Source organism: Lepus europaeus, chromosome 6 (genome assembly GCF_033115175.1).
Source record: "Lepus europaeus isolate LE1 chromosome 6, mLepTim1.pri, whole genome shotgun sequence".
NCBI classification, from domain to species: domain Eukaryota; kingdom Metazoa; phylum Chordata; class Mammalia; order Lagomorpha; family Leporidae; genus Lepus; species Lepus europaeus.
Window position 1 is genome coordinate 130,352,108 of NC_084832.1, and position 12,198 is coordinate 130,364,305.

Consider the following 12,198-nt stretch of genomic DNA (forward strand, 5'->3'; position numbering starts at 1 on the left):
GGGGCAGTGTGCTGCTGGCTGGCTGTCTCCAGGTGCCTCTGGTGGGCTTTGCTGCAAGGACAGAGGCCACTGTGGGATCACGGGGATGAACGTAGCACAGGACGCTCAGTGGGAGCCCCTGTGGGACTTGGGGTGCACTGGGGTGCACAGTATTCCCCCGGGCAGGTCACACAAAGGCTCTACTTAGAGAAGGGTTGAAGAGATCAGATGAGGCCCACAGAGGCACCTCCCGTGGGCAGAAGCACCACCTCAGTCCGAGCAGCCATCACATTACCGGGCCAGCAGGTACTAGATACGCCTAGTCACCCCGTCCCGCCATCTCCATCCACATGAAATGAGACTCCGACTCACTATCTGTGATTTTGTTGGGTGATGCTGTGGTTCACCCAGATTTCATACACCTAACTTTAACTGTTTAACTCTGAGGCAAACACGGTTGGTTTCTCATCCTCAGTACCACAGTCTGCCATCAACACTCCGCGAAGATCACCAGCTGGGGTCTGAGTGAACAGTGCAGACATCAGAACCGCAAACGCACCACTTGCAACTACTGCACCATCAGGAGCATCCATCGCTTCAGCCACCCTGTGTCTAACACAGCTGGTATCATCCAGTGCCCATCTGTCATATTCACAGGTAACACAGGGGCTGCCTCCCTAGTGTTGTGACCATAAAGCCCTGCCTATATCTTATGCCCTTTTTCTTGCTCCTCCAAATACCTACAGAACCACAGACCATCCCCACAAGCTTGCAGTTACTAAGCAAAGTCCATGGGAGGACTCCGATTGCTCCTCAGCAAGGGGAACATTTAGGTGAGCATTTGCTCAGCAAGCTAGCGGCAGCCACAGGGCCACTGCATTCCCTCCTTCTGGTCCTGCCCAGTCCGCCTGGCAAGGCTAACACACTCTCATGAAGTGCACCGGCTTCCATGAGGGAACCCGATCTACACCCTGTGTTAAGGGGCCTCCTGATCCCTGTCTGATGACAGCAGCAGCAGCCCCACGCACAGCATGGAATCCAATGGTAAAGGAATGGGGCTCACACACAAACCCCAGGCAAGGACACCAATTCTCTCTCCCTCTGCACCCCCAACTCTCTCCCCCATCTCACCCTCTCACCTCTCGGCCTCCCTCCATCCCCATCTCTCCCTCCTGCCCTCTGCTCTCCAACCACCCCAATCCTGTCTCTTTAAACCATTATCATGAGGACACGATGGTGCTTCACAAAGTTCATGGAAAAGCCTAATTGAAGAACAAGGTTTGCTGGTACAATTTTTTTAAAAAAATTTGTGCATACTTTTTTGATCATAAACACTTCCCATGATCTCTTGGGAGACCCAGTATATCCATATGACCACAGCTCTGTGTATTCCATAAGCATTTTAGGAACACTGTTCATATGCCTCACTACTTCTTTGTACAAAAGCAGCTACTAGCTACTATTAACTGCTTTTCACAAGGATTTAAGTCAAGTCTGTTAAGAGATTAGCAGCTTAGGTGAAAGGATTTGTTTGTAATGGGTGACCCAGAACCCCTCCACGGAGAGGCACAGGTGACCTGAGGTGAGCTGCATGCCACCAACGGGAACAGGTGGGCAGCGGGGTGAACCTCCTTGTCTGTCTCCACCAACTGACTCTCGAACAACGTGGCCTCTCCTCTGGGGCTAAGGGAGCAATCGCCTGCCAGCGGAAGGCACTCTATCTCAGAGTTCCTGGATGAGCCTGACCTCTCTGGGAGGTGCCTGCATCGAGCAGTGCGCGGATGAAAGCCCCATGGGCCTCTCCTGCTGCGTCACGGTACAGACCCCTCGACTTCAGCAGAAGAGCAGCAGTCAGAGCGGAATCAACCAGCACAGAGCTGGTGGTCATCCTCTCCACCAGTTCTGGAAGCTGTGTAGCTGTGCACATTCCACCAACCTTAGGTGAGCATTTACTAAAGGAAAGCTTTAGTAGAGCAAGAAAAAGTGCGCATCACAGAAGCTGTGCTCACATTTGCACTCCTTACAGCACCTGCCGTCCACGTACGCCGGAGCTGACTTCAGCGGGCACTCAGGCACCGGGCAGGCCAGGGTTTCACACTGGACAGTTCCATTCTAAAAGGAAGAAAAACAGGATTTAAGGAATTCCCAAGTTGGAGTTCAGCACCCAGTTGACTTTGAAATGTTTTCTTAACTTTCAAACTCTGTCCAAACAATGTCACGAAGCCCATTGCTATCTTCAGTTGCTACCCAGGAAGCCCAAAGCATGGACACCCACAGGAAAATACCTTGGACTCCAGCAGCAGGAGGGGCTCCTCCTCTGTCCAGCAACTGCCCCAGAGAGCAAGCCCCCATCTCCCGGCAAGTGGAAGGGAAGGGCACGACCTCAATGGGGAATAGTGGCGATGCTCAGAGCACTCACAAAACGAGCCCCCACAGCCCGGGGTTTCTAGCTGCTACCTTCCGGGAAGCCCCACTCCCAGGACCCAGAATCCCTAGCACGTTTGAGCAAGCAAGGGCAGGTCACCACTCCAGGGGATGCCATGCTCACAATCCACAGAGGAGAGGCCACGCCACGGCCGGCGGCGATACCAGGAACCCGACCCCGCTGCTGCTCAGGTGTTTGCCTCGCCTCACTGACCTCCCTGCAAGGCAGTCGGCCTCCTACTCAATTCTGTTTCTGGTCACCGTGCTGCAAGCGTGGGAAGGCCCCACTGTTAGGGCTGCAATGTGTGCAGGAGCATAGGTGTGCATAAATAAAGAGCACAGAGTCCACAGGCGCTGATTTCCCACCACTGTGACCCTTGCATGTGCACGTACTACGGGTGTCAGAGCAGTGGATGCACTTGGGACAACGTGTTGAAGGCTAGTGCACAAAGATCTCTGACTTCCTTCCAGAATACCATCTCTGGCGGCTGCTGTGCACATGGCACTTAAGAGCTCAAAACTACACTCGCTCTGATCTTTTCTCTGAAAACTAACATACATTTCTGAAATAGTAACACAAAATAATCTGCTTCATCAGTGAGCAAATAATATTTGCTTAAGCACTGTGATAAGTATTCTACTGCATTAGTAAGTTCCTTACTACTATCTTATTTAAGCTCCATTATTTGTTTATCAGTCAGGCTTGACATAGTATTTAACACTATGTAGAATTCACCTTTGTCAGCACACATTAATTAAAAACATGAAGGGAAACCCTTGGGTATGTTAAGGGTAACAGGAGAGGACCTGTGGGGATCACCTTCCCAACCACATTTAAATTGCCAACCTCATGGATGTGCCAATAAAGCTAACCTTTACAGCATCCCTAAGCCATACTCCTTCTATAGGCCAAAAGTGTAGTTAATGAGGCAGCACACAGCTCCTAGATGTGACCAGATTTGCTGGCTACTGAGTGCTGTGTGTTGAAGAAATGGGTCTGAAATGTTCATGAGTGCATTGTTTTTATCCATTTTTAAAAGAGTGTGGCATGTGTGTCACTGAGAGTGAAACCAAACAGAGCCCTACCAGGCACGTGCAGTTGTTACAGCCGTCCGTCCAGGACTCCAGGTCTCGGTAGGTGGCTCCCTTTGCAGTGCAGGTCCTCTCACAGTAGCACTGGTCTAGTCTGTTCATCCGCTGCTCGGCTCGGGACAGCTGGGGCACAGAGGAAGCGGTCACTGCCCATGGTGCCAGAACCACAAAAGAATAGAGCCCACCCCCAGAAGGCACCACAAGGGTTACAGGCTCCCAACATGGGCGGCCGTGTTAAGACACACATGTGAGCCTTCTGTCAGGCAGAAAGAGCTTTCCTCTGTGTGTCGGTGTACGATGAATCTGCTCCCTGCCTTTGAGACCCAAGGGCTTTGGAGGCTGAACCCAATCAGCATCACCCACAATGCAGAGAGGCAGGCTCCAGCTTTGTAAAGGTTTAATCTCGCTAATGTGTGTGATCAAGTGAAAAAAACTTAGAATGGGTATCTCGCGTAAGAAAGAAATCGTAGCTGCGCAACATGACTGCAGGTGGGTCAGGGCACCGATAACCCAGGACGCAGTCAACCGACTGTGGAGAGCAGCTTGCTTGTGCGTGCTGAGATATCAGCGATGACTACAACGTAACCCGCCATAGAAAGCACGCACACGACCACTTCCAGGACATGAAGCTAATGCCAGGAATCTCTTCACTCCCCTGCCCCTCCTGGCTGGCAAGGAAAAGCTAATGACAAGTATATAACAGTGACAGTCTGTAATCATAAGTAACAATAAAACAGCAAACCTCACCGTAGTGGCAGTGTATGAGCCAGGTAACCTGCCTCCTTGCTGAGTTACTGAACCATTTGTTGGACAGATGGTGGGAGTCTGAATATTTATAAGGCCATTGCCTGGGCAGGAATTGAGAATCAGTTCTAGAAAGTGGTGCAGTACAAGAGAAGTCTCCAAGGTGGAAATCTGTGGCTATAGAGGGAACCGCTAAGAGCCCGCAGGATTTCTAAGTGACCTCACTGTATTTCTGAGTTACTTTACCTTGGCCGATGTTTTGGCTAAAATATCCTGCAGCTCCATAATTTTCTGCACAAGTCCATGGAAGTCATTGCAAGTTGGACAAGCTGGAATTACAAACAGGACATTGGTCCAGGTATATTTATAAAAGGTTCAATCTAGCTAAGTCTATGTTGGCAACCAATATAATGGAACTCTTTTTTTTTTTTTTTGACAGGCAGAGTGGACAGTGAGAGAGAGACAGAGAGAAAGGTCTTCCTTTGCCGTTGGTTCACCCTCCAATGGCCACCGCGGTAGGCGCGCTGCGGCCAGCGCACCGCGCTGATCCAATGGCAGGAGCCAGGTGCTTCTCCTGGTCTCCCATGGGGTGCAGGGCCCAAGCACCTGGGCCATCCTCCACTGCACTCCCTGGCCACAGCAGAGAGCTGGCCTGGAAGAGGGGCAACCGGGACAGGATTGGTGCCCCGACCGGGACTAGAACCCGGTGTGCTGGCGCCGCAAGGCGGAGGATTAGCCTAGTGAGCCGCGGCGCCGGCTGGAACTCTTTTTAAACTGACATTCTGAACAAAATTAAGCAAGAAGGAAACTTTTCATCACATCACACAGTACATGAACTAATCAACTTACTGCGGTTTAGATCTGGACACTGAGCAATAAATCCTTGGGGCATGACAACTAACTGCACATCCTGCATTATACCCTGTAAATGAAAAATTTTTAAAAACACATATTACTTTCATTCACTCAGATTACATAAAATAGCCAAGTTCATGAAGAAAAACATTACAGAAGAGACTCTTCCAAATCTCTGAATAAAGTCTTTCTGAATACACTGCCTCCACTCCCCACCAAGGCCAAACGAGAGACCACCCACGCAGCCGCCCTCCAGGGTTCCATGTGAAGACGTAGTTGGACACTGTAACTGGCCATGTCCTCCTGAGAGGTAGTTCTTGTCATCCACTGAAGGGGGCTCGAGGGGACCTTTACAAGGACCTCGAAAGCCCAACCTGGAAGCCCCTTCTGCCTTCAGCAACACAGAAACTGACCCCAATTCCAAATGAACCGTAACCATGAGAACAGGGGACAGAGAAAGCGAGTCCTGAAGACAGCCCTCATCCGAGTACTTCTTGTTTCTCAGCGGCGGCTCTGGAAGCTCTCTTCTCCACTGCAAAGGACAACAGTCTCCCAAACCGCTGCAGCGAAACCGAGCCATGAGCATGGGAGGCACAGGCAGCCCAGCCCGCACCTCTCTCCAAGGCCAGCTAGATATCACCCGTCCTACACAGACAACATGTCACCTGGTGTCCTCAGCCACGAAGGACCACGCAGAACCCAGAAACAGGCTTATCACACACACTCCCACCAGCCCGTGCAGCCACCACCCTCTCTTCCTTTCCCAATATCATTTATTTTCTTCCATTGAAATTTCACTCTATCCTTTAGAAAAAGGCAAAAAGAATGGCTAAAAGGGTGACAGCACTCATAGGTGACAGTCAACTGTGAGTGTCCCTATATGGACTATGGTCTGTGTACCCCCAGTCATGTAACACCCTGTGGCCATCATGGGCGCTGCTGTGTCCCTGGGCATGGACTGAGGAGCCACCACGTGCATTAACTCCTATCACAGGAAAACAAGACTACTGTGGAAGTGATACAGTATGTGCACTGCACACTGGGGATGCCATTCACAGACCACAGTAAAGATGCGAGCCCTGGAGTGGTGCGCGCGCGCACACACACACACACACACCCCGCGGTGTGTGAGGGTTCTGACTTGTCACGATCATGGAGGCAGGGCAGGCACTCACAGCTCATGTCTGCCCACACTGAGGACAGACAAGAGCATCCGTGTGGAGGATCCACAAACACGGACTCACAGCCCACGTGTGCCCACAACTCGCAGCCTGGCCCTGAGCAGTCACTTCACTTCCTGGGCAGGCTGGTGTGCGTGAAGCAAAGGGAGAAAAGACCTACACGAGAACAGGAAGGCCGTCCTGACTGCAGGCCTGTGGTCATCTCCACGGTGTCCAAAGACTACACTCATTCAGCTAAATAAAGTATTGGTGTAAAAAAACACAAGTGTGAAGCAAACAGAAATAGATAAAAATCTATGCAAACTAAGTTATTTTGTTTCACACATTAAAGCTTGAACTGCACTTTTCTAAACTGATCAGAAAGCATTCGCATTTATACTTTATGCTCACACTTTAGACAAAAGGTACCTTGAAATATCCATGTGCGTTATTTCTTTGTCCCAGCCAAAATGTCGTGCCCACAGGCAGGTCTGTGGAGGGCTTTTCCACCACTCTCTCATAAATTCTTTAAGAAAGAAACATCAGAGCAGGAACGTGAGCAGACACGCATTCCTCAGAACCCCCCACTTCCCAAGAATGACAACATCTCACTCACTTATTGCAGTCCACGTGCAAAACCAAATGGGAGGCACTGATGGCCAAGGAGAGCTTGTGCCACTTGTCGTCAGCCAGCATGTAAGGAAACACTTCTGTGTGAGGGCGCTGACTGCCCGAGCGGTAGTGAAGCCGGACCTCATTCCGATGGCCACTGCTTTCCAGTTCCAGGTACCTGCACAGAGAGGCGGCCCCATGAGTGGACATAGTACAAACTGGTCAAGGTGATGGAGGTGACCTCTGCCTCCAGAAATAGGGAACAGGTGCATTTTCCCTATTTGGTACAACTAGGCATTGTGTTTAAGATAAACCTAAGAACAGCGTGAACAATGGAGGCAAGGGACCACAGGAGCCAAGAGACAGTATGGAGACAAGGAGACGAGTTCCCTGGGTTGTGTTTTTGCCTCACGTATCCCAGACATGTAGCAGCAGAAGTTCATGAGCTAGAGATAACAATGGATTCAGGCCCCTAAGAGTTAACAACAAAGGGGGCTGCCTAGTGAGAATGAAACGTTCATCAGCTAACAGCCACTGACTCCAAAGATCACAGGGAACACTATGGTCCCTTGAGGCTGGCATTACAGAGTAGCTGGCCTACTCTGTAATCACTACTCTGTAATCACTGCCTGTGATGCCAGCATCCCATATGGACACCGGTTGTAGTCAGGGCTGTTCCACTCGGGAACTAGCTCCTTGCTAATGGCCTGTGAACGCAGTGGAAGATGACCCAAGTGCTTAGGTCCCTACCAACCATGGAGATACTCTGATGAAGCTCCTGGATCATGGGTTTGGCCTGGCCCAGCCCTGGCCATTGTGGCCACCTCAAGAGTGAACCAGTAGATAGAAGATATCTCAATCTCTCAATCTCTCTCTCTCTCTCTCTCTCTCTCTCTCTCTCTTATATATATCTATCTATCTATCTATATAGATAGATAGATAGATAGATATCTCCCTACTCTGTCGATAACTTTTTCAAATAAATACATATTATAGGGAAAAAAAAAACCACTATGGCCCCACCTCTCACCATACTGATTAAAGTTAAGTGAGAAGCCTGGATTTCCACTCTTTTGGGGCAGAAAAGAGGCACCCAACACCAGAACTGTGTTACAGAAGGCCAAGAATAGTCACGACTTAGAACCCCACGAGGTGGCTACAAGGGACCACAGCACTAGAGGAGACCATATGAGGAGAAGTCTGCACTTTCACCTCCATCTGTCAGTAGCAAAACACCTCCCCCATCGGGAGATGGTACCCAAAAAAGAATAGAGAAAGGTAAGGCTTTTCACCAACATCCTGCCTCAACTTTCAGTAGGGACCACACAGGGAACTGGACGTTCACTCTCACACAGTCAGCAGATGGGCCAAGCAGGCAGTCAGGAACTGCCCCTCAGCCAGCCACAACAATATGGTGTCCTCCCTTTCCCTGCCAGAGCAGGGTCAGACAAAGCTGTTAGATAGGATCCAAGTCTCAGAGCATGATACAAACACATCCACATTTTAATAAAGAATCATCTATTACACCAAACAAAATGATCTCAGACTTAGTGAAGACAACCAACAACAATCAACACCAAGATAATGACAACAGGACAACCCAGCAACAATTTGATGCAGTGTTGGTGAAAACAAAGGACAGTATACTTTAACACATGAAAAAATAAAATAGAAAGTAAATCTATTAGGGAAGAAATGGATAGAAATTTTAGAAGTTCAAGAAATAATAATTAAAATTAAAAAACAATGGATAAAGCTAAACTGCAGAATGAAGGTGACCAAGAAAAGAACAAACGGACTGTAAAAGAAAAAGAAATTATCCAATTCGGTTAACAAAGAAATCTCTCACTGTGAAATTATAAAATATCAAACATTTGTATCATTAGGGGCCATAAAAGAAAGCAGAAAGGATAAGCTAAAAAACATTAATTGAAGAAATAATACTGAATACTTCCTCAATTTGGCAAGATCTAAACTCACAAACCCCAAACAAGATAAACTCAGGGAAATTAAAAACAACTTAACCATAATCAATCTTCAGAAAATTAAAATCGAGAAACAAATGCCAAAGCATCCTGAGATAACCACATCCCACACAGGAAGGAAACTCCTGGAACTTCGGGATATTCCTCAGCAGAGACGACGGAAGCCAGAGGGGGGGATGGAAAAAAGGCTGCGCACTCAAAGTCCTACATCCAGCAAAGGTCCTCAGGAATGAACAGAAATCAAGATATTCGCAGATGCAGGAAAACCACCAGAAGGCCTACACTAAAACACTGACAAAATAAACATCTATAAACAGAAACAGAAAGAAAAGAGAAACTTAGAATGCCGCAAACATAGCAAGAAAAAAAAACAAGCCAAAATATGGGGATAGACTCTAAGTTTTCCCTCCCCTCTTAAGTTTTCTTAACTATTTTGGAAAACTGAAGCACAACTGTCTGATATGGTTCCAAATGAAGTTAGAAGAACCATTTAAAGTCACTATATTGTAAATGATGGAGGGTAAGAAACAAAGAAAGGCAACATGTTCACATATCATTAAAATTAGAAAAACAGCAACACGTGCAGTGTGTGTGGTCTCAGTTTATGGTGGAATACTCAGTGCAACCATGAAATGGCTCTACAGGGAGACACTCCCAATCACTGCAGAGAAGTCAAAATGGAATTATAAAATGAGTAAACTACAAGCAAGATTAAAAGTGAGAGATGTAAATTCAAGACCATCAATAATTAGATTAAATATGAAAGGTGTAAATATCTATCAACTGAAAGACAGACATTTGCAGGGGGGATTAAAAACCACAACCATATATCTACAGGAAACTCATTCCAGGATATCAATTTAGGCAGTTTGAAAGTAACCAAATGGAAAAACATATACTATAAAAACATCGATCAATGCAAAGGAGGAATTGCCACGCTAACATCAGAAACAGTAGATATCAGAAAAAAGAAAAGTACCAAAGTCAGAGAGGGACCTTACAGGATGAAGCGGTCTCATTGAGATAAGACAGCAACCCTAAACGTGCATCAGCAATAACAGAGCTGAAAATATGAGAAGCAAAAACTAACAGAACTGAAAAGGTAAATGGATAAATTCACCATGACAGGAGACTTCAACACCGCTTTCTCAACAACTGCTATTAATCAAAACCATCAGGATCGAGCACAATATTCAAAACACCACCTACCAACAGGGTTTAGTCAAGCTTCACAGAACATATAGAATACACACTCTGTCCACATCACCATGCGATACATGCCAAGAAAGAGCCTATCAGGGCCACTGACCACACTCAACAACGTCCAAAGACTGAATTATACAGAGTAGGCTCTCTGAATATGGCAGAATCCCACTAGAAATCACTAACAGGACAATCTCCAAAAAGGTGGAAACAAAAAACGCATCTAAATAATCCAAAGGTTAAAGAGGAACCCTCCAGGAAATCAAAAATTACATGAAACTGAACTGAAATGAAAATGCAGATTACCAAAATTTTTGGAACACAAAGCAGTACCAAAAGCATGCTGCAACACAACACACACACACACATTCAAACAGATACTAAGTCTCAGGTCAATCATCTGAGCTCTGATCTCAAGAACAAAAACAAAATAAACCTGAAGCAAGCAGAAGCACGGAATTAATAAAGACCACAGCACAAATCTACTAAAATTGAAAACATAAAAAAACAATAGACAAACTCAACAAACCAAGAGCTGGTAGCTGGCAAAGGTCAATAAAATTTATACACTTTTATTAAGTATAACAAACAAAAAAGAAGCAAAGATAAAATTATCAGTATTAGGAATAATATTGGAGAGTTCACTACAAATTTCACAGCTATCAAAAGGTATATAAGGGAATACAATTCTATATACAAAACTTTGACAGCTGACACAAAATAGACCTATTCTTCAAAAAATAAAAATGGGGGCTGGTATTGTGGCACACTGGGTTAGGCAGCCACTTACAATGCCGACATCCCATATTAAAGTGCTGGTTTGAGACCCAACTACTTCATTTCTGATTTGGCTTCCTGCTAACGCACCTGGGAAGGCAGAAGAAGACGGCTCAGGATTTTGGCCCCTACTGTCCATTTGGAAGACCCAGATGGAGTTCCTGGCTCCTGTGTTTAGCCTGGCTCAGCCCTAGCTATAATGGACATTTAGGGAGTAAACCAGCATATGGAAGAGTTCTGTCTCTAACACTCTTCCTTTCAAATGAATAAATCTACTTTAAAAACTGCAATCCAGAAGCCTGCACAGTGTAGCACGTAAAGTCATACTGTCTGCAATGCTGGCATCCCATATAGGTGCTAGTTCGAGTCCTGGCTACTCTACTTCCAGCTCCCTGCTAATGTACCTAGGCAATCAGCAGAAGATGGCAAATGTACTTGGGCCCCTGCATCTATGTGGCTCCTGGCTCCTGGATTCAGATCACCCCAGCTCTGGCCATTGTAGCCACTTTGGAGGGAATCAGTGGATGGGAGATTTCTGTCTCTCCTTCTCTCCCTCTATAATTCAGCCTTTCAAATATATAAATCAATATTTCTTAAAAACACCCAAACGTGTCGATTTATACAGAAAATTCCTTTTTAAAAATTCAGACATGAGGGGCCAGCATTGTGATGTAACAGGTTTAAGACACTGGCTGCAAACCTGGCATTCCATATGGGTGCCAGTTCAAGACCTGATTGCTCCACTTTCAATTCAGCTCCCTGTAAATGCGCCCAAGAAGACAGCAGAGGATGGCCCAAGTGCTTGGGCTGCTGTCACCCAAGTGGGAGGCCCAGAGGAAGCTCCAGGCTCCTGCCTTCAGTCTGGCCCAGACTCTGCTGCTGTGGCCATCTGGGAAGTGAATCAGCAGATGAAAGATTCATATCTCTCTCTCTCTGTGTGTCTCTTTCTCTCTCTCTCTGTCTCTCTCCTTCTCTATGTACCTCTCCATTTCAAATGAATATATAAAATATATTAAAAATTCAGACATCATAAATCTCTCAGAAATATTAAGAATAGAGAATAACTTTTCAACTAATGAAGAGTAACTACAAAACAACCTCTAATTAACTCTATACTCAGTGGTACAAGACTAACTGCCATCTCCTTAGCATCAGGATTAAGGACAGCTCACTTCTCTCACCATTCTAATTCAAAAGAGCACTGGGTGTTCCAGCTAAGACAAGAAGAAACTGGAAAGAAATAGGAGCTATTCACTCTGAAAGGTGGAAATAAAACAGTTTCTATTTGCAGACTACATGACTGAGTACAGAGAAAATCCCAATTATCTATTAAAAAAACAGCCTCATGAATAATTGAATTCAGCAGG

General features: G+C 46.5%; 1 protein-coding gene across 2 annotated transcripts in view; it reads right to left on the reverse strand.

Annotated features, from left to right (window-relative positions):
- The window catches only part of NELL2 (neural EGFL like 2), a 482,922-nt gene that overhangs the window by 230,002 nt on the left and 240,722 nt on the right, over nucleotides 1-12,198 (reverse strand). For both annotated transcript variants that reach the window (XM_062195104.1, XM_062195103.1), the window contains exons 5-10: nucleotides 6,871-7,044; nucleotides 6,684-6,780; nucleotides 5,089-5,161; nucleotides 4,486-4,568; nucleotides 3,490-3,618; nucleotides 1,989-2,091 (exon numbers count right to left, since the gene is read on the reverse strand). In XM_062195104.1, coding sequence (XP_062051088.1) covers nucleotides 1,989-2,091; nucleotides 3,490-3,618; nucleotides 4,486-4,568; nucleotides 5,089-5,161; nucleotides 6,684-6,780; nucleotides 6,871-7,044 — 659 coding nt within the window. The remainder of the gene's footprint in view (nucleotides 1-1,988; nucleotides 2,092-3,489; nucleotides 3,619-4,485; nucleotides 4,569-5,088; nucleotides 5,162-6,683; nucleotides 6,781-6,870; nucleotides 7,045-12,198) is intronic.